This window comes from Colius striatus, chromosome W, assembly GCF_028858725.1.
Source record: "Colius striatus isolate bColStr4 chromosome W, bColStr4.1.hap1, whole genome shotgun sequence".
Classification (NCBI taxonomy): domain Eukaryota; kingdom Metazoa; phylum Chordata; class Aves; order Coliiformes; family Coliidae; genus Colius; species Colius striatus.
Genome location: NC_084789.1, coordinates 8,311,430 through 8,334,353, shown reverse-complemented (window position 1 = coordinate 8,334,353; position 22,924 = coordinate 8,311,430). Strand labels below are relative to the sequence as shown.

Genomic DNA, 22,924 nt, shown 5'->3' with positions numbered 1-22,924 from the left:
AAAGAAAATTCTGTGGCAACATGGCACCCCAGAAAGAATTGAGTCAGACAATGGGACACACTTCCAAAGCAAACTTATAGACACCTGGGCCAAAGAGCACGGCATTGAGTGGGTCTATCACATCCCCTATCATGCACCAGCCTCCGGCAAAGTGGAACAATAAAATGGATTATTCAAGACCACACTAAGAGCAATGGGAGGTGGGACCTTCAAACATTGGGATACACATTTAGAAAAGGCTACCTGGTTACTCAGCTCTAGAGGATCTGTCAACTGAGCTGGCCCTGCCCAATCATTACTTTTACATACTGTAGAAGGGGATAAAGTCCCTATAGTGCACATAAAAGATCTGTTAGGGAAGGCAGTCTGGGTGTGTCCTGCCTCGGGTAAAGGCAAAAGCCATCTGTGGGATTATTTTTGCTCAGGGACTTGGGTGTGCTTGGTGGGTGATGTGCAAGGATGTTGAGACTCAATGTGTACCTCAAGGGAATTTGATTTTGGGTGAGAAGAACCCATAAATTAAATTGTATGATGATAATTGTTAAATAATCCTGCTATTGTATGTCACCACTACCCTAGTTGCTCTATGTCATTTGCTAAAATTGCAGGAAGAACCACTCAGATCACTGGAGGATGGACTTGAATGAGCAACACACAGGATGGTGAAAAGTGAACCTGCACCCAGTGACTTCAAGATCAGCACCTTCAACGCATAGATCACATATTTCATCCAATAAGACTTCAGTGCAGGACACCACAGTACAACCACAAATATAATTTAAACAGTCTTAGCTTCTGTCCTATGGTAGTTAAAGTTTCAGATAGAACTTGTCAACAGACACCCAAAGATGCAGCCTCCTCAAGAGTGTGCAAAGCAGTCGAGATGCTTCGATTCCATTATCTGTTCTCATGACTATAAACAAGGAGAAGAGGGAAGCTTGAAGCATCAAAGTTTTATTTAAGCATGTCTACAGACCAGATAAACAGCTGTGTCTCAGTCTCACATTTTAAATATGCATTCATTTGCAAATGTAAACTAAACAGGGAATTCTAAGACTACCATACCAGCCACAGCACTGCAGCAAAGCATCCTCAGGAGAGGAGATCAGGTAAAACAAAAGTGGATTCAGACAGGTCCATCTTCTATCCAAAAACCCTGTGTACTGCCCAAGTGTCATTTTATATCTAAGCCAAAGAGCTCTTAAAAGGTAGATGTTCTCTTTTGACAGTTATATAGCCTTAGAAATTCTTTTAAAAGCTTTATAGCCTATTAACAGGCTAAGCAGTTTCTATCACGATTTAAGACTTCTTCAGGGCAGAGAGAGGGGAGAAGAGCTTTTTGTAATAAGCTGTGCTGCATTTACTGCTTATGCAAATTCTGCCTTTTAAATAAGCAGACATTGGTATTGCATGTTTTCAGCCATGATAGTAGTCTTAAAGAGTTCAAATGGGTAATAGCAAATGATCTCCTTGAAGAACTAAATTTCAAAGAAAGTCATCATTTTGTTTCCAATATAGTTTTCAGAAACAGACACATCTGTTCCTCCACATGTGGGATATGAGGCTTATTTTAGACCTGAAGAAGTTTAACTTAACCACATCAGGAAGTACAGTAGAGGTCTGCTGTCCATGTAAAGTCTGGAACTTTTGTATAGCCTAAGGAAATAAAAAAGTTAGGGAAACTCCAACCAGTGAACAGGATGCCTTTTGGGACATACTTTTCATGTAATTAAATCCCAACATTTAGAAGGCAACACAAAGATTCCATTTAGCTATCACGCTTTGCCTATCACAATTATAAAGATTACAGGTTTTTTCTGGAGTGCTAAGCCCTATAGATATCTGAAAAGCTGGGAGAGAACAGACAGAGGAAAAAAAAAAAATCTATGCAATGACAGAAGTGAGAAGTATTGCAAACTTTTCCAATTACATAGTAAAAGAAAAACAGAGCAAAGTATACAGGATTCCAGCTAAAATGGGAATTCAGAAATGCAATCAACTTCACCCAGAAGGGCACTGCAAAATGGAGACCACTCACCAGACATATTACACTAGCGAGAAAAGGAGGAGCTGGATCAGAAAGGTCCCGTAATACAGCAGCCCAACCGCTGCACCTCTGCTCACAATCATGGCACAGAGGACTACAGCTACAACAACAGATCCAGGCAGAACTCCAATGTTGACCTTGTTTTGGAGGGCACACTGGTGGCTTTCTTACTATTAAAAGCAACAATATGACCAAGGCCACAACATGTAACAACTCCTAAACTTACCAGTGTCGCAGTAAGCAAGGAATAGCATCAAAGCTAACAGCAGAACCACCACTGATAAAGAAATTATGGGGCACTTGAAAGAAGGAAGAATCTAAATAGATATATTCAATGTAGCAAAGCCTCATGAAAACATCCAAGCCAATAAGAGCTTCGGAACAGAGAACAACATTTGTGAGGTCTTGACTTTTCTGAAGTATGAAGACTGCACATTTCCATCAGAGAACTCTCAGAAAAGCAAACATTTTCCACTTGGTTCATCTAATTAGCACAATACAGGTAACATTTAACATTGTTTCTGGTCATTCACTCTGCAAAACATTTTTTGCTTCCTTTTCTAATGTAGTGCCATGTTTTCCTAGAATACTCAACTGGTACAAAACACCAGCCCAGCTCCACAGGTAACAGCTATGGCATAAATACAACCACTGCAGAAGAGTGACTTGGTGGCGTTTCCAGAGGGCACAAACAGTACAATGGCATTAACGGCAAATTCCAGATTTATGGGAGAGTCATCACTGTCATCAGCTCATAAGGACAGGATCAAGTCAGCAGGTTGGTCTTCTACAGGAGAAATCTCTCTTCCCCTCCCACCTTTACATTAAAAGGAGAGAGGAGAGCCAAAAGTAAGAATTTTAACTATGTTCATTACAGACCACAGTCGTGTACTACCAAGATACTTAGAGCAAGAGGTTCCTAGCATAACTAGAAAAAAACCCTACTCTGTTAAAAAAATAAACAGAAAAGAAGGAACATTAATAAAAAGAAAAATTAATGAAGAACACAGAACAGAGTAATGAGCATACAGAATAGGTGGAAAGAAGCAGCAACTCTTATTTCTGTGAAGACTGAGAACAAGAGCAGGAAGCCCAGGAGGATAAGTACAGCAAGACTAAAAAAAACGGTAGAAAACAAAATTAATATTATTCCTAAATGTCCCATCAGGCTGAGGGTACCAGCTCCTAGGGAAGAAGGAATACCCTTCATCTGCCCAACACACACGCTAAAAGCATTTAAAAGTGAAATAGCAGCAAACGCAGAAAGGGACATGAGATGGAGAGAGAAATTTCAACAGGTCTCCCAAGCGATCGACGAGGGTAGCCGAAATGGCCTTTTCTGGAAGGCAATTCTGCTACGGTACCGCCGGAGACCAACAGCTCCTGTGAAGTGGCCGGCTGCCCCTGGGCGGGGTCCGACAGGCCGCCGCCCCCCCTACCCCCGAGAGTGGTCCAAGCAGACCGGGAAACCAGCAGAGGGTCGAGCGGTGGGAAGGCCTTCCCTTCCCCGACGAGCGGGCAGCACGGCGGGTCCGACTCTCAACTCCGCCCGCCAGGGCAGGCCGGGTCGGGCCTTGGGGCCTGAGCGCGGCGACGAGCACAAGCCGCTCAGGGCTCGGTACCTGGACTGGTTCTTGCAGCACCGTCATCCTGTTCTCCTCGGCTTCCGCTTCCTTTTCACTAAGCCCGGAGCGGGGCAGCCCCCAGCCCGTCTCAGTCCGTGTCCCAGCGACGGCGCAACGCAACCCGACCTCCACTCATTTAAACTCCCAGCAACCGTTACTGAAGCAGGCGATGGGGAAGGAAGGAAGGTCCCTTCCGAAGCTGGCGACGAAAATAGCCGAACCGCGTGCCGGAAATACCCGAAGCCCCAGGCGGAAAGAGCCGAGCGCCGAAAGCACTCCCTCGTCTGCCGAGCGGAAGCGCTTCGGCTGATGGAGGCACACGAACGGGGATGGAGATGAGCCGAGTTGGGCGGTGCGGTAAGGCTAGAGGGAGGAGACTTGGCAGTGGAACCTGCGGCTCGCTTGGGTGTGCCGCCGCTCTGGCCTACCCTCGGTGTCCGTGAGCCACCGGCACGGCAGCCAGAGCACGCGTTTGCATGGACAGGCAGGCTGATGGGAGGCGCGTAGTTCTGTTCATCAGTGGGGAGATCGGCGGCTGCCTCAGACTTTAGAGCTGGCACCTGGTGGGGTGAAACCTCCCGCAGAGCTGAGGACTCGTCCCTCAAAGTGCCTTTTCACCCATAAAAAGTAGAAATTTGCCTATGCACCTAAAATATATATATTATATGCATAATATACATATCTTTTATATGGTATTTTATTCCAGTTTGAGAGGAAAATAGATAGGGGTGTCTTTACAAATAAAGAGGTAGCAATGTGGCATATAGGACCATACATGATGTAGAGCTTTATACTAACATGTGCTAATAAACCTTATACTAACTTATCGCAATAGTATAAAGCTTATTTTTCAGACAGGACAAAATTCACACAAGCTGTAAAAGGTCACGCTTATCTCCTCACACAATACCTCCGGGGTCCTCCAACTTCCTTGAGGGCAGAAACTGGTTCTGCGAGGGGCAGAAACCGGTTCTGCGAGGGGCCAAGCGATATCTGAAGATCAGGGGTGAGAAAGCCTCAGGACTTATCAGCCCTCATCTCCCAAGGCCCCAAAGACCATCACCGGGAGACATCACGCAAATGAAAGGAAGAAAAGACCTAATTTACATGCGAAATCGGGGACAGGTTGTGTCTTTGTCTAGGCGGATAATGTCATCATATGATTTTGTAACTTTGTAACAAATATAAGTCAAGCAAGTTGCGGAGTCGGGTGCGCACGTTTGTGGTGGAGCGATCCCCCCCGTGCGCCCGGCGCCGAATAAACATACCTTCTTTATAACTCTTTGAGTTATAGAGTTTGATTCCGCAAGTCATACAAACTTTGCAAAACTATACAATGCTGCGAAGTGGCTTAACAGAACCAATCAGTCAGAGACTTGCAAAACAATACATATTAACTTCTCCACCCCGGGCAGCATAAAGTTGGAGTTAATGAAACATACAATGTATGATGTTGTGGAAGATGCCAATGTTGTTTTTGCAGAATGTAGCTGTGTTTGTGGAGCCAGATACAGCTGTCAGTATATGGAATAGCAGTATGTGTTCGTAGGGTAAAAGATGTGGTTGTAGAATGTAGTTGTGTTTGTGGAACCAGATATAACAATCACGGAATCTTAAGGGATGGAAGGGACCTTGAAAGATCATCTAGTCCAACCCCTCCTGCCAGAGTAGGACCACTTAGAGTGAAGATGTAGATATAGATTGTTTGTGTAAAATATAGTGGTTTACAGTGTAAAGCAGATGTGACAAGGATTAGGACAAAAGGGCCTTAACATTAATAAAAAAATCAATCATGTGCCAATGATCAGGGTGTACTATTGAAAATCTTATCATAGGAAGGAACTAATAAATCCAAGAGGGATGTGAGAAATCTAAAATAACTCATAGGAATTTGAAGCGTCCCGGTAAGTGGAGTACCTAGCCAATGGGTAAATAAGAGAGGGACGTGGCAGACTAGAATAGGAAATAAAAAGTCAAACTTTTTATCCATCAGGTGTGCCTGCTAGCTAGGACACCTGCTCTTGCAAGAACACTAAATAAATGCTTCACTGCAGAGTCTGACCTGAGCCTTTCGTGAGAAAACTTGTTTCCTCCAATTTGAGAGGAGGTACATATTAGAGCAAATATGTAATAGGCGTATTTGGAAATCTGTACCTTCTGAGTACCTCAGTCAGTGGGGAAAATAGGACGGTCTCACGTGACTGGGAAGTTAGGATAAAAGGAGGCTGCATCCTCCAGAAAGTTGAGAGACCCCACAGGGGAATGTCCCAGTGGACTCTCCCTTTAGGCGAATAAAATTTATAAGACTCCTCTGTCTTGAATGTGAACATGAACCTCTGGTGAAAAGATGTTTTTCATATAAGCTCTACTTGCAGAAGCTTGAAAGTGAGAAATTTGCATTATATAATGAATAAAGTTTGGCCAAGTTGAGTTCTCAAGCTAGAGAGAACAGATATGCTTCTGGAGCCTTCCTGGTATTTGTGATGGGCTAGAGGAGGAACAAATCTAATTCCCAGCAGCTCTTTAGGAAGATTAGAATCAACAGGAGGTTGTGCTAGGCCATGCTGTATTTTGGAGTCAAAAAGAGAATGTCTTTCCTCCTGCCTGTCACACTACTGGGGTGCGAGCCTGGTCTAAGTCAAAACATAGCCTGTTCAAAGCACTTAGTTTAGCTCTCAACCTGACAAGCTACATCCAGACCTATCCCTGGCGTATCCTGTGATTTTTATTATAGCCATAGGGAAAGAATACCCTACCTTAAAGATAAAGTTGGTATGGTTGAATATGAAATGCAAGGGGGAACAGAGCGATTCAGAGCAAATAAGGCCTAATTATAGCTTTTTTTGTAATGATTCCTCCCTTCTCTCCAAGATGCAAATGAGCATTAAAAGGTCACAGGTGAAACCTGCTCTGTAAAGGAATGATTAAATTGGAGCACATGGAGCATAAACATTTGTGCACCAAAAGAAAGAGCTGAGTAGCATAGGGACCGCCACATGGGACGGGATTCACAGGCTACACATCAGACCAATATGATCAATGTAGAAGCCGTTTATTTTAGCATTCAACCATATTATATATGTTATTCTTTTCTAAATACATGATGTATTACGATTGGATAGCTCAGTCTATCATGCTCTGTTCACACGTCTAATAGCAAAATGTGATTTGTTAAGCTTAGCTATGTTAATATCTTTATAGCAGCAGTTTCTACATTCCTTTACCTAATTCTTTCTTTATCTAATTTCTATTCTAAGCTTACACAGTTTCTTTCCCACACACAACTGCCTTCATATCTACATTCTAATAAGCAACTCATCCTTGACTATTCTCTAGGCCCATTGTTCACTGTCTGATATAGCCAGAGTCTGAGGCCTATGTCTGAGCCTAATGCAACTTACGGTCTCATATAATCAAAGTCTGTGTGGGCCACATGTCCATTTTCCTTCAGGTACATTGCTACAGAGTAGGAGTTAAGTGAGCAGTGTACACATAGTAAGTCAAGAGAATACAAACAGTAACAAAAGCCAAGAATAAGCACAGGAAAAGTAAAGAACTGGCAGTGCTGGCTGGAGTGCTGGCAGCATCAAGGCTATGGCATGGATAAAAGTGGACCACAAATGTAAAGCAAGAACTGTGTTACAACTGAATTTGTCTCTGAGCCTTCTTTGTCGAAACAAAAAGACTGTAGGGTTCACGCAGCATTGGCACCAATCAAGAACCAGGGAGTCAAAATGAGGATGTGAGAGCTAGAAATCCTTGTTCCCCATGCCACCACAAGTAATCCTGGTATCTGCAAGAAAATGAAATTGATTTTGTTCAAAACAGAGTGCACCTTCCCCTTCTTTATTGTGTGCTCATACAATGACTTTTGATAAATTTATTGTGGCAACAAAGTGGAAGGAAGAAAACAAAGTTTTAACTCAATTATATAAACAATATCAGTACAATGCATAGAAGTTACTAAAATCCCATTAAGTCTTGAGGTAATGGCCATAAAGTTTGCAAAGTGGAGTACTAACCTTTCAGGAAGAAACCACAGTAACTCAGAATAAAAAGGTAGTAAGGGCAGAAGAACAGTCTCAACTGAAGAGAGAAGGCATTTAGATTATGTTCCAGTTAGCATGAGTGTACAACTTTGACCTTTGTACAAGCATGCACATTGCAGGATCAAGACAAACCATCCTTGATTGTTGTGTTTCTAAACAAAATCCAAGTACATTAAAGCAGCTGTATATTCAATGAGTTGGTGTGATAAAAAAGGTTGACAAAGCTAAAGCATGATTAGCATAATATAAAGCTTATAAGGTAACCAAGTTACTTCTGCTTTTGCTTTGCTTCTCGCACATGTGGCTTTGCTGCTTCTTTATTAAACAGCTTTTATCTCAACCCATGAGACTCTCATTTTCTCCCCTTCCCTGTCTTGCTGAGGAGGTGGGTGATAGAGCGGCATGGTAGGCACCTGGCATCCAGCCAGGGTCAAACTACCACAGCCTTTTTGGCATCAAGCATGGGGCAAGATAATAGCAATTTTACATTAAATGCATTATAATTATAGTAAGCTAATGAGTGCAAAGCTCCTGTGCTGGTGTCCTGGTTTAGGCCCATCAGGGAACAAAAGACCTGATTAGCCTCAAGTACCAAAGACCTGAGGATTGCCAAAGGGCAGGGAGAGCTTAATTGCCAATTAAGGTCCAGGACAAAACAGACCAGGCTACTCAGCTTGGGGAAGAAAACAGAAAATAATTTAATGCAACACCAACTAAAGCATAACCATAAAACCCCAAAACATAACCAAAATAAAACAACACAGAGTGGTACAACAATGAAGAATCCATCCAGCCCTTTAAGACCACCTTCTCGCCACTCCTCCCCTCTTCCCAGGCTCAGAGCCCCGATCCTGGTGTTTTTACCGCTTCCCCGCTGAACGGCCCAGGGAGTGGGGGTTTCAGTCTGTCTATTCTTGATAGCTTCTGCCGTTTGTCTCTCCTCAGGACAGGTGGGCTCTGCACCAGTCCTCCCTGCAAGTCTGTGGGGTACCTCACACACACGGCAGCCCTGCATGGGTCGCTCTGACATGCATTTATCCCAAAGGCTGCAGCTCCTCTTTGCCTCCCGTGTGGGGCTGCTCTGCGGCGTGCAGTCTCTCCAGCACGGCCTGGGCCATGGCCGTCTCCCCACACAGTCCCTCGCCCATCCGGGCTCAATCACATGGAGCTGCTGGTGGTTCTCAGTCCTGCCATGGCCCTGCATGGGTTGCAGGGGTACAGCCTGGATTCTCGCCACAGCTTGCAGAGGGGTCTCTGGTCTGGTGCTCCTCTTTCCTTCTCTGAATGTGGGGTCCACGTGGTTGCCTCCATCTTGTATCACTCTTACACCTCCTACCAGCACTTCAAATTCCGGTCCCTAAATAGTGATGGCAGAGGCATCAGATTGGCCCAGCCGGGCCGGAGGTGGGTCTGAACCCAGGAGCCAGGGGAGAATCCAAAAACTCTTTACCAGGTCTTCACTGCAACCCCCTCCCCCTGTTACCAAGCAAAAGCAGCTCCTTGCTAAACCATGACAGCTGGTCACGAAGCCCTGCTGTAATACAGCTTATCTTACACTTTGTAATGTTTGGGAACATGATGCTACTAACATTGACTCTGTGCTGTGTTCTAACCTTGATAGCTTTGCTAAGTTGGCTGTATGACTTTGTGAAAAGGATGAAAGGGCCTGGGAACATGATGGCCCAAATAATAATTGTGAGTCTCATTCTGTTACTGATGGATTTACTGTGCTGTGGGAGCTATCTTGTGGAGGTCATGGGGCAAAGCACCTCCTTCCCCTCAGCTTGGAATGATGTAGACAATTTTGTTATACAGACTTCCCAGGTCCTTAGTCACCCTTATATGAGAGTTTTAATATTACTAATTAATATGGCTGGTATATTACATATTTTGTGGAATCTGGACTCATTTGGGTATCAAAGAGGACAAATTTGGGATGGAAAGATGTTAAAATGCCCCCTGAAGCGGCCAGTCCCTGGGTGGCAGGGTGTGTGGATGAATTTGGGCAAATTCCTAGGACAGTTATCACCTCCTGTAACCTGGGATTTTACACCTGAATGGATAAAAAAACCCTGCTTTACTGGCACGCCACCTGATAGAAGGGTGTCTTACCTACCCTAATGAAACCCATCAGGTTCAGGCACTATACTGGGGCCTAGCCTCTGCCTACCGAGCCACACTCCAGTCCTCTCAGAGAACTATGGTTGAAGTAGAAGCTCAAACTGTATCTGAGACCACCATGGTTGAGTCAGTCGCAGTCCAGTCCTCTCAGAGAACTATGGCCGAGGTGGAAATTCAAACTGTATCTGAGATCACGATGGTTGAGTCAGGGAATCAAACAACAACCACAGGGATTGCTCCTGTAGTGAAAAAGAAACAGTGGATAAGGAAATCAAGTCCATATCATCGATTAGTAAGGGCAGAAGAGGAGGAAAAGGAAAGGTTAGAAGAAGCAGCTGGTCCTTCAGTAAGGAGATCAGGAGGAGTGAAAGAAATCGAAAAGTAAATGGAAACTACTCGGTCCCTGACCTCATCAGAACTTGGAGATATGCGAAAAGATTACAGTCGCCAGCCAGGTGAGCGGATCGGTGCCTGGCTGCTCCGATGTTGGGATAACGGGGCTGACAGTCAGCAATTGGAAGGTAGAGAAGCCCAACAGCTGGGATCTCTTGCTGGGGACCGGGGAATTGATAGAGGCATTGGAAAGAAGACCTCAATTTGCAGTCTCTGGAAACGACTCCTCTCAAGTGTAAGGGCAAGATACCCATTCAAGGAAGATCTTGTAAATGCCTGAGGAAAATGGACTAGAGCAGATGAAGGCATCCAATACCTAAGGGAATTAGCTTTGTTGGAAGTCATCTATAGTGATCCAGATAATGCTGAGGCCTCCACAGATCCAGACGACGTCCAGTGTACACGGGCCATGTTGAGAAAAGTGATTCAGAGTGCCCCAGCTACGTATTCTAATATCTTGGCAATGGTGTATCATCCAGACATGGATATATCAACAGTGGAGAGAATATCTTCTTGGTTGCAAAACTATGAAGAGAGCCTCTGCACCTCATCACCAGTGTGGGATGATGGCCTGACTGTCAGATCTGCCTCAAGAATTCAGTCATACACTGTCCCGATCAGGGGAAAGGGAAGTCCCAGACGCAGGAGTACACCACAAAATGAACTCTGACTCTTTTTGCGTGGCCAAGGAGAGGACATGAGGAAGTGGGATGGTGAACCCACTTTTAAGCTGGAAGCGTGTGTACGTGAACTAAGGGGGAAGACAGCTGTTAGAAAAGGACCACCCAAGAGGGCTGTCAGCATAGTAGCTGCCAGAACAAAAGAGGACAATCAGCAATCTCCAAGACATAGAAGAACTGCAATCACTTCCTTCGATGCCAATGAGGAGACTTCAGGTCTAAAATTGCAAGGATCTGATAGCGAATACTCTGATGAAGAACAGAAATAGAGGGTCCCTGCCTCCAGCCAGGAGGAGCAAAGGGATGACCAAATCTACTGGACTGTGTGGGTTCGATGGCCTGGCACATCAAACCCACAAAGGTATAAAGCCTTAGTAGACACAGGGGCACAGTGTACATTGATGCCATCAAGGTATAGAGGCACAGATTCTGTCTGGATCTCTGGAGTGACAGGAGGATGTCAAGAATTATCTGTATTAGAGGCTGAAGTGAGCTTAACAGGGGACAAATGGGAAAAACACCCGATTGTGACTGGTCCAGAGGCCCCTTGTATTCTTGGCATAGATTACCTCAGGAGAGGGTACTTCAAAGACCCCAAGGGATATCGATGGGCTTTTGGTATAGCCACTGTAGACACAGAGAAAATCAAACAACTCTCCAGTTTACCTGGCTTCTCAGAAAACCCTTTTGTTGTGGGATTGCTGCAAGTTCAAGAGCAACAGGTACCAATTGCTACCAGGATGGTGCACCGGAGGCAATATCGCACAAACCGAGATTCCCTGACTCCCATCCGTGAGTTGATTCATCAACTGGAGGCTCAAGGAGTAATTAGCAAAACTCATTCCCCATTTAATAGTCCCATATGGCCTGTGAAAAAATCTGATGGAGAGTGGAGGTTAACAGTAGACTATTGTGGCCTGAATGAAGTGACACCACCACTGAGTGCTGCTGTACCAGACATGTTAGAGCTCCAGCATGAACTGGAGTCAAAAGCAGCCAAGTGGTATGCTACGGCTGACATCGCTAATGCATTTTTCTCAATTCCTTTGGCAGCAGAGTGCAGGCCACAATTTGCCTTCACATGGAGAGATGTTCAGTATACCTGGAATCGATTGCCCCAGGGGTGGAAACATAGTCCTACTATTTGTCATGGTCTAATCCAAACTGTACTGGAAAAGGGCGATGCCCCTGAACATTTACAGTACATTGATGACATAATTGTATGGGGCAACAAGGCAGAAGAATTGTTTGAGAAGGGGAAAAGAATAATACAGATTTTCTTAAAAGCTGATTTTGCTGTAAAAAGAAACAAAGTGACCTGCACAAGAGATCCAGTTTTTGGGCATAAAATGGCAAGATGGGCGTTGACATGTGCCTATGGATGTTGTGAACAAAATAGCGATTATGTCTCAACCAACTAATAAGAAAGAAACACAACCTTCCCTGGGCCTTGTGGGATTCTGGAGGTAGAAGAATTCTGGAGAAGTAGTATAAACATGCTAGCTTTGCTGCTGATTATAATAGTCTGATGCTTGTTAGTAAAATTTGAGTTATGACATAAAAAAAAAAAATTGCCTCTCAGATTCGAGGAAAGGCTGCAGGAACTGGGATTGTTTAGTCTGGAGAACAGGAGACTAAGAGGAGATCTTATTAACATTTATAAATATCTAAATGGTGGGTGTCGGGAGGTTAGGACATTCTTTTTATATTGTAACTAGCAACAGTACAAAGGGTGGTGGGATGAAGCTGGAACACAGAGGGTTCCACTTAAATATAAAAAAAACCCAAACAAACAAACAAAACAAAAAAAGAAACAAACGAACAAAAAAACAACACAACTATTTTACTGTGAGGGTGATGGAGCAGTGGAGCAGACTGCCCGGGGGAGGTTGTGGAGTCTTCTTCCTTGGAGGTCATCAGGACCCACCTGGGCATGTTCCTATGTGACCTGGTCTGGTTGAATCTGCTTCTGGGGGGGGGGGGGGGGGTTGGACTGGGTGATCTCTGGGGTTCCCTTCCAACCCCTAACATTCTAACATTCTATGATTCCAAGATTCTATGATTCAGTGACTGATGGGGGCAGATATGAATGGGCTTCCCTAGAAACAAAGGTTGTGAAGGAGCTGCACGGGACCGTAGACACACGCTTTACAGATGCCTCATCAAAGACCAACACAGTGGCAGTGGTGTGGAAACAGGGAGACAGATGGGAGAAAATCTTGCATACTGATGCCACAAAATCGTTGCAATATCTGGAGGCCAAGGCTGTTGCCCTTGCCCTGGAGGCATGGCATTCAACGCCACTCAATATCGTCACCGACTTGAGATTCGTCGCCGAACTAGTTCGACAATGTGCACGAGCCATTTGTGCCTCCACCAGTATAGCAGACCTCATATTGAATGCTTTACAAACTTGTGCTGCTCCCTGCTCTATTGTGCACATCAACAGTCACACCCATATTCCGGGGGTTTTCACCGAAGGTAACCAAAAGGCAGACGAAACAGCGACGCATATATGGCCTATCTCTGCCCAAGAGGATTTCTCAGTGGCCAGACAGCTACATGCATTTTTGCATTGTGGAGATCGGGCTCTACATCATCAGACCAAGATCCCTCTCCAAGTGGCAAAGCAGATAGTTGCTGCTTGCCCTCAATGTGCTTCGGCGCCACCATGGGCAGCCAGAGTTAATCCCTGAGGGTTGCTCCCGAATCAGATCTGGCAAACGTATGTCACAATTTATGAGCCCTTTCATCCCAACCATCACCTCCATGTCAACATTGACACCTGCAGTGGCTACATACTAGCTACCCACATGCACTGAGCCACAGCACGCCACGTGGTTAGGCACTGGTTGCAATGTATAGCCGTCCTAGGATGTCCTGAACAAATCAAACCTGACAATGGGCCTTGTTACACCTCCCATGTGACACAGGAATTCTGTCGAACCTGGCAGATTACATTGTGCATGGTATCCCTTACAATAGCCAGGGATGCCAGGCACCAAAGTGAGAGGACTGGCTGATTCAGCAGAAGACTGTGCTGCCATTCAGTCAGATCTCGACTGGCTTGATAGTTGGGCAGAGAAGAACCTCATGAGTTTGAACAAGGATAAGTGCAGAGTCCTGCATCTGGGAAGAAACAACCCCATGCGCCAGGACAGGTTGGGTATGACCTTCTGGAGAACAGCTCTGCAGAGAGAGACCTGGGAGTCCTGATTGATAATAAACTAACTATGAGCCAGAAATGTGCCCTCATGGCCAAGAAGGCCAATGGCATCCTGGGACGCATCCAGAAGAGAGTGGGCAGAAGGTCGAGGGAGGTTCTACTCTCCCTCTACTCTGTCCTGATGAGGCCTCATCTGGAGTCCTGTGTCCAGTTCTGGGCTCCTCAGCTCAAGAGGGACAGAGAACTTCTGGAGAGAGTCCAGTGCAGGGCCACTAAGAAGAAGAGGGGACTGGAGCATCTTTCATAAAGGCTGTAGGAACTGAAGCTGTTTATAGTCTGAAGGAGACTGAGGGGGATCTTATTAATATTTACAAATAGCTAAATGGTGGATATCAGGAGGTTGGGGCATCCCTTTTTTCTATGGTATCTAGCAACAGGACAAGGGGTAATGGGATGAAGTTGGAACACAAAAAGTTCCATTTAAACATAAGGAAAAACTATGTCACTGTGAGGGTGTCAGAGCAGTGGCACAGGCTGCTCAGGGAGATTGTGGAGTCTCCTTCCTTGGAGGTCTTCAAGACTCGCCTGAATGTGTTCCTGTTTGACCTGATCTAGGTGGACTTGCTTCTGCAGGGGGTTGGTCTAGATGATCTCTAAAGGTCCCTTCCGACCCCTACTATTCTGTGATTCTGTGATTTTCCTTTTTGAATTAAAAAGTGCATTTTGATACTCCTTTACAGCCGGTGCAGGACAGTTAGGTCTTGGCAGCTGATTTCCTGGAGTGAGTCCTGGTCGGTTACTGAAATACTCCTGTTTCAATGCCTTAATGATAATGGAAGGAAAAAAAAATAAGTAAAAGTGTTAGAACACCATCTTTAAAGAGGTCTTAATGAAATAAAGCAGTTGCAGTTCAGACTTCAAAACTATTTGAACACTTTTATACTGGAAGGTGACCTTGAGTCAAATAAAGTTTTTGTGTTCTCAGTGACTACCCACCACACTTTGACTTATAAGACAAGAGATAATTGCGTATTGTTATTTTTAACTAGTGTTCAGACATTTTAAGAAAACTCTTGATGACATATCAGAAAATCTTGTATGAAAATCAAGTTTCTAGCTCTGAAGAGCTTACATTCTGAATTGACAGATCAGACAAAAGGATAAAAAGAAAGTAGGAATAAAGATTAAAGAAATATTTATGCAAAGTCTTGATCAGAACAGGACCTGGACACCAGCTGTTTTGCTAGTTTTTAAGATATGTCTTTCCCCAAAATTTCTTTAACTATGCTGTTTCTACATTGTTAATTGTGAGGAAAAGTATAGTTTGAAATAGAGCAGAAGACAAACACAAGTAAGCAGAGTTAATTTCATGTAGTGGAATTACATACTCCATTTTAAATTTTAGGAATTCCACAGTTTCCATAAAGTGTGATTAAGGAAAAGAGGCTAAGATGACTCTTGAGTAATTATTACTCTTGCTAATGTCAGTTACATGATATTAAGTGCCAGCTATAAATCAAACCAATACATTAAGCACAAGTTGTTTCCCTCCTTAAACTGAGGCATTGTCAATAAAAATGCTAGACTAGAAAAATCATATATGTTTGATATACTACCCTACAATTTGGTAAACCTGTAACATTACTTCAGACATACAAATTAGTGCAGAGATGTACAAAGCATAGTAGAACTAATTATATGGAAACTTATACTGAAAGTGCCTTAAGATGTTAACTAAAAAAACCTGAATGTGCTCTAAAAAAGTCTTCTAGTAAAAAGACACATATACAAGCACTAATCCCCTGGGTTGGAATCTGCCTTTTCTAACAAGCAATGAGGCCTTAAAGAAACAGCTCTGTTTCTAATGTGCTTCCCTAACAGTGTAAGGTGACAGAAATACATTTCTTCAACTGCCAACTACTGTCTTCCTCATAGCAGAAATAAACATTCTGAACTACAATATTCTGCAAGGTTTTCAACGTCCTTCATTTCTCCCCATCAAGGAGTACTTAAATTAATATGAGTTTCACCCAATTATAATGGAAAAAGATATTCAGACCAGAATGCTGGTTTAAATCACCAATGAATTTCACATTAATAAAGAATCAAAGCTTAAATTCAATTGAAATATAGATCGGATGAGGTAAGGATGAAAACTCTTCAAACCCAGGTGTCCTGGTTTAGGCTAGGATAGATTTAACTCCTATGAGGAACAAGGAAGGGGTACAGCCTGGGCAGCTGACCCAGGCTGGCCAGCAGGTGTTCAGTACCATCCTGATGCCATGCCCTGTACTTAGATGGGGAGCCAGCCGGAAGGAGCTCTCTGCTGGGGTTGCGGTTTTTGGCTGCCAGTCTGGAGCGGTCAGTCAGGTCAGATCCTGGGTAGTTAGCAACTGCATCACGCACGGGATGCTCTGTGGTTCTACTTGCAAGACCAGGGAGAGAACACGAGCAAGTGGGATAGGCCACCTACTCTGGCTCCAAGGGCATGGGTACAGGAGTTGCAGGGAGAAACAGTTAAAAGAATCAATTCTCCCTGGAAAAATGCCACTCCAGTTTCCAGTGAGCAGCCCCATAGACAAGATAGAAGGATTGATCTCAATTCTGATACCCTCGAAGGGACTTCTAGCTCTTTTCTACAAAAAGTATGCAATGACTGCCATGGCCAGTATTAGGGAGGCCCTGCCTCCAGCCAGGTGGAGGAGAGGGACAACCTAGTTTATTGGACTGTGTGGATTTGTTGGCTTGGCACATCAAATCCACAAGAGTACAAGGCTCTAGTGGACACCAGTGCACAATGTACTCTGATGTCATCAAGCTGTAAAGGGACAGAATCCATTTGTATTTTTGGAGTGACAGGAGGATCTCAACGGCTATCCTTATTAGAAGCTGAAGTGAGCCTAACTGGGAATGAGCGGCACAAATACCCCATTGTGACGGGCCCAGAAGCTCCATGCATACTGTGACTACCTCAAGAGAGTATTTTAAAGACCCAAAAGGGTACGAGTGGACTTTCAGTGCGGCTGCAGTGGAGACAGAGGAAATTGTACAACTGTCCAGCATGCCCAGCCTCTCAGAGGACCCTTCTGTTGTGGGGTTGCTGATGGATGAAGAGCAACAGATATCAATTGCAACTACAACAGTGCACAGGCAGCAATATCACACCAACAGAGATTCTGTGATTCCCATTCATAAGTTGATTCACCAATTGGAGAGCCAAGGGGTGATCAGCAAAACTCACTCATCCTTTAACAGCCCCATATGGCCAAGGCAAAAGTCTAGGGAAGAGTGGAGACTGACAGTAGACTATCATGGCCTGAATTAAGTCATGCTGAGCGCTGCTGTGCCGGACATGCTGGAACTCCAATATGAACTGGAGTCCAAGGCAGCCAGATGGTATGCCACCACTGATATTGCCAATGCATTCTTCTCAATTCCTTTGGCAGTACACTGCAGGTCACAGTTTGCTTTCACTTGGAGAGGGGTTCAGTACACCTGGAATCGACTGCCCCAGGGGTGGAAACACAGCCCCACCATCTGCCATGGACTGATCCAGTCCACATTGGAGAAGGGCGAGGCCCCAGAACACCTGCAATACATTGATGACATCGTTGTGTGGGGCAACTCAGCAGAGGAAGTTCTCGAGAAAGGGAAGAAAATACTCAAATCCTTCTGAAGGCTGGCTTTGCCATTAAAGGAAGTAAGGTTAGAGGACCTGTGCAGGAGATCCAGTTTTTAGGAGTAAAATGGCAGGATGGACATCGTCATATCCCAGTAGAGGTTATCAACAAAATCACAACCATGTCTCCACCAACTAGCAAAAAGGAAACACAAGCTTTCCTAGGTGTTGTGGGTTTTTGGTGATTGCACATTCCAAATTACAGTATGTTTGTGAGCCCTCTCTACCACTAGTGCCTCAAATGGGAGTCAGTCCTCGTGGCACCTCTCCCTTACAGATTTGGCAAACAGATGTAACTCATATTACTGAATTTGGTCATCTTAAATATGTGCATGTCACCATAGACACATATTCTGCATTTATTTTTGCCACCGCGCACACAGGAGAAAAAAGTCATGACGTACATTGTCACTGGTTTGCTGCTTTTGCATCTATGGGCATCCTACAGCACATTAAAACTGATAATGGGCCTGCATTTATATCAGAGCCACACAACTATTTTTACAAGAATGGGGCATCTTGACACACAACAGGAATTCCATACTCGCCCATTGGGCAGGCTGTCACTGAACGTACCCACAAACCACTTAAATGCTGACTAAACAAAAGAGGGGGAATATGGGGGATACACCTGAATGATTATGGAAAGCCACATTTGTGTTAAATGTTTTAAATCGGGATCATGCAGATATGACACATGAACCATCATTTTGGGGTTTCTCCTATGTTCCGGACACAGCCTTTGGTTCATGTCCGAGACATGGCTACGGGACAATGGGAAGGACCCTTGCATTTAATAACTTAAGGATGGGGATATGCCTGTGTCTCCCCAGGATCGGGACCAAAGTGGGATCCTGCATGATACATTCAGCCATATATGACAAATGAAAATATCACACTGAGCAGAGCAACACCAGAGGAGTTCACATGAATGGGATTTTTGTCTTTACAGGAATAATGTTATGGGTAACAACAAAAGGATGGGCAGTCACGTAGCCCCGACAGAATGTCTGGGTCACTTTAGCAAGTGTCACAGGACAACATACACTCTTAGTACAGCTACGCCTACGAACAGTTTTTCTAGGTATTGAGACTGCTCAAGCTTTAGCAACACTTAATAAATTAGGATACTGTTTTGCAAAATTTAGCAACAGTACTTCACTAGCACTAACTGGATTGTTATCTGATGTAGACTCAACCCGACATGCTACTTTGTAGAATAGAGCTGCCATAGATTTTCATTGCTAGCACAAGGACATGGTTGTGAGGATTTTGAAGGCACGTGTTGTATGAATTTAAGTGATCACTCAGAGTCAATACATAAGAGTATTCAGGATTTGAAGGATCTCACCAAACAACTTAAAGTGAGTGATTGGAATCCTTTTTTCGGGGCTGAGCTGGTGGTCAAGACTGGGCTCTTGATTAAAGCAAATATTAATGATGGGAATTATGTTCTCATTAGTGCTGTGTGCATTTGCTTGTTGCTTGCTTTGTATTGCAGGATTTGTGCGCTTTATGATTGCAAGAACAATGAATCAAGTAATGCATGCTCAGATACAGACTGTGCTGCTGCTTCAGCAATTAAACAAAGAAGGGGGAAAAGTGGGAAACCAAGATGCAGGACTCAATACGATGTGAGAAAGAAGTGGACTGGCGTGTGCACATGTAGCTGATTGGAGGAGTCTCCGCCTGAACAGTAGATGCAAGTAGCGAACAAGTTATCAGCACAGCTGCTCTGAAGGCCACTGAACAAAACCAATCCTGATTAGAAGGAACTAAGGGGGGGTATAAGTAAAGGGGATGCTTGTACAATAAATGATTTTGTTCCTGCACCTTAACATAGTCCGTGCCCATGTTGCCACAAAGGTTCTCATATTCCATGTCTTCCTTCCAAAGGGAAGTGGCTGGACTAAGGAATGGACTGTCAGTCAAGATTAAAGTTAAGATTTTTTTTTTAATTAACATTGCCTCATATTTCAATATCCTAGAATGGATTTAGCCATCTTTCAGCCTTCTGGGTTAAAGTAGTTGATGGGAGGTATGTATTACTAATAACCCTCCAAACGTTAGTTTTCTGCTTTCTTTTACCCAGAGGGCAGTGGCAGCTATTGTCTGTACACATTCTGATCACCTCCTTGATACTGGGTCCTACAGTTTGGATAAATATGCTATTGCTTGTCCTTCGTCCCCCCCATTCTTGAGTTAACACTCCTAAGGCAGCTCCCATAACTACTGTGACAAACAAAACAAGGGATTTATCTAAGGATGGTAGTGCTAACACAGGAACAATTATTACACTTTGTTTTAATTCCTGGATTAGCTTTTTTTCTCCTTCTGTCCAAGTTAAAAAATTTGACTCTTCATTTAGTATTTTTTAATATAACCCATTTGTTTTATGTGCATAAAAATTTACCCACAGAGGATCATAGCCAGTTAATCACAAACATTTTCTTAATTACTTTTTGATTTTTTGTTTGTTTGCAAGAGGGGCAATTCCACAATACCCTTTATTCTCTCAGGATTCATTCTATGTTTCCCTTCACTAATCAAATGTCCAAAATATCTAATTTATTTTTTTTTAATGACAGATTGCAATTTGAGTTTCAATACTTCTTGCTCTCCTAAAAAGTTTAACCAAAAAACACCTGTGGCTTCTTTTACCACATTGTTTTCTTTCCCTGAAATGAAAAGGTTATCAACATACTGCAGTAAATCGGGAGAAGGCTTGAACTGTTCAAGTATTTGTTCCAACACTTGTTCAAATAGATTTGGAGACTCTGCACTGTTTGGAAACTGTTTTGAGGCTGGTGCTGGTGGGAAGGCTTTGGGTACTTTGACAATGGATCCTTCCTTGGGGACTACAGCTTGATAGGATGGGATTCATCTCTCCCGTAAAGGCACTGGATTATTTGGGAGGAGACTAGTAAATTCAATAAAGAGGTCTTTTAACTAAGGGACTTGGGGGGTGGGGGGAACAAGCTGTCCCCTCTAGCTGGGAAATGGGGCAGGACAGGGAATGCAATGATAAGTGCCCTTCATCTGCACACTGGGCTGAGATACAGAAGGCTGACCACCCTGAGAAAGAGCCAAACTGGGGAGGAACTTCCTGCACCCACCCAGGGAAATCTGTGTGTTTGAGTAAGCCCCTGCGCTGCCTCTACACCAATGCACGCAGCCTGGGGAATAAGCAGGAGGAACTGGAGATGTGGGTGCAGATGCTGGGCTACGACCTCACTGTGGTCACAGAGATGTGGTGGGACAGCTGCCATGACTGGAGCACAGCCATGGAGGGCTATGGATTGTTCAGGAAAGACAGACTGACAAGGTGAGGAGGTGGAGTTGCTCTCTATGTGAGGAAGCAATTAATGTGTACTGAACTGTGCCTGGGTGGGGATGAGAAGAGAGTAGAGTGCTTATGGGTAAAAATTAATGGGCAGGGCAAGGCAGGTGATATTGTTGTAGGAGTTTGCTACAGGCTACCTGATCAGGAGGAGGATGTGGATGAGGTCTTCTATGAACAGCTGAGAGCTGCCTCACGATCACATTCCCTGGTCCTCATGGGGGACTTCAACTACCCTGATATTTGCTGGGATAGCCACACAGACAAGCACACGCAGTCCAGGAGGTTCCTACAGATTGTTAATGACAACTTCCCATCGCAGATGATCGAGGAACCAACAAGGAGGGGTGTGCTGCTGGACCTGGTGCTGACGAATAAGGAGGGCCTGGTTGGGGATGTGAAGGTTGGAGGCAACCTCGGCTGCAGTGACCATGAGATGGTAGAGTTCAAGATCCTGTGTGGAAGGGGCGGAACACAAAGCAGGACCATGACCCTGGATTTCAGGTGAGCCGACTTTGGACTTTTCAAAGATCAACTTGGACGGATCTCATGGGATATGAGGTTCTTCTCCCCTCTACTCTGCCCTGGTGAGGCCTCATCTGGAGTCCTGTGTCCAGTTCTGGGCTCCTCAGCTCAAGAGGGACAGGGAAGTGCTGCAGAGAGTCCAGCGCAGGGCCACCAAGATGATCAGGGGACTGGAGCATCTTTCATATGAGGAAAGGCTGCGGGAACTGGGGCTGTTTAGTCTGGAGAAGAGGAGACTGAGGGGAGGTCTTATTAACATTTATAAATATCTAAAGGGTGGATGTCAGGAAGTTGGGACATCCCTTTTTTCTATAGTAGATAGTAACAGGACAAGGGGTAATGGGATGAAGCTGGAACACAAAAAGTTCCACTTAAACATAAGAAAAAACTATTTCACTGTGAGGATGACGGAGCAGTGGAACAGGCTGCCCAGAGGGGTTATGGAGTCTCCTTCCTTGGAGGTCTTCAAGACCAGCCTGGACATGTTCCTATGCGACCTGATCTAGGTGATCCTGCTTCTACAGGGGGAGTTGGACTAGATGATCTCTAAAGGTCCCTTCCGACCCCCCATTCTATGATTCTATGATTCTATGAAATTTTCTTGTCCTTTTAAAAGACTAGGGTGTTGCTTTTGTTTTGTTATATATAATAATTTTTATTTGAATTTACTTTTTAAGGGGGTTATATTTAATCTTCCTTCATTACCTTCTTTTACCTATACTATCAGATTTATTTGTTCTTCATCCCTTTTCTGTTAATGAATTCATTTAGATTACAATCTGTTCATCATAGGTCTCAATCTCCAACCTTGATTTTATAATTAAATCACTTCCCAAAATATTATTTTTACTTTTGGAATACACAACACTTGTTCATATATTCTGAATCTTAATAACATCAGTTTAAACATAAGGAAAGAAAATCTCTCTCCTTTAACTCCTGAGGCTGTTATTTGTTGATTTGATAACCTTGCACCTCAGGGTATAAAGTTTAATGAGATTCTGGCAGCTCCTGTGCCAACCAAGAGGACGACCTCTTCTTCCTGGGGCCCCACCTTTAGATTTATCAAGGGCTCCCTGTGGGACTTTAAATTAAGAAACTCCTGACCTCCCTATTCAACATCTTCAAAAGCCAGTAATAACATCACTTTTTTTTCTTTGTTCAACTTGGGGCATTCTGTCTCAAAGTGTCTCACTTCCCCACACTTAAAACATCCCGCTGGGGAAGAAACAATCTATATTGCCTGCCCAGGCTGTCCTTTACCTCACCCAACACTTCCTCCTCTGGCTCCTTTCATGC

General features: G+C 44.2%; 1 protein-coding gene and 1 pseudogene across 2 annotated transcripts in view; both read right to left on the bottom strand.

Moving 5' to 3' along the window:
* LOC133628512 (cell division cycle protein 27 homolog) overlaps positions 1-3,980 on the bottom strand; it is a 63,697-nt gene extending 59,717 nt beyond the window's left edge. For both annotated transcript variants that reach the window (XM_062016773.1, XM_062016774.1), the window contains exon 1: positions 3,670-3,980. In XM_062016773.1, the coding sequence (XP_061872757.1) occupies positions 3,670-3,696 (27 nt within the window). In that variant the 5' untranslated portion in view covers positions 3,697-3,980. The remainder of the gene's footprint in view (positions 1-3,669) is intronic.
* Positions 3,981-13,209: 9,229 nt separating this feature from the next.
* LOC133628599 (cyclin-dependent kinase 7-like) overlaps positions 13,210-22,924 on the bottom strand; it is a 47,823-nt pseudogene continuing 38,108 nt past the window's right edge.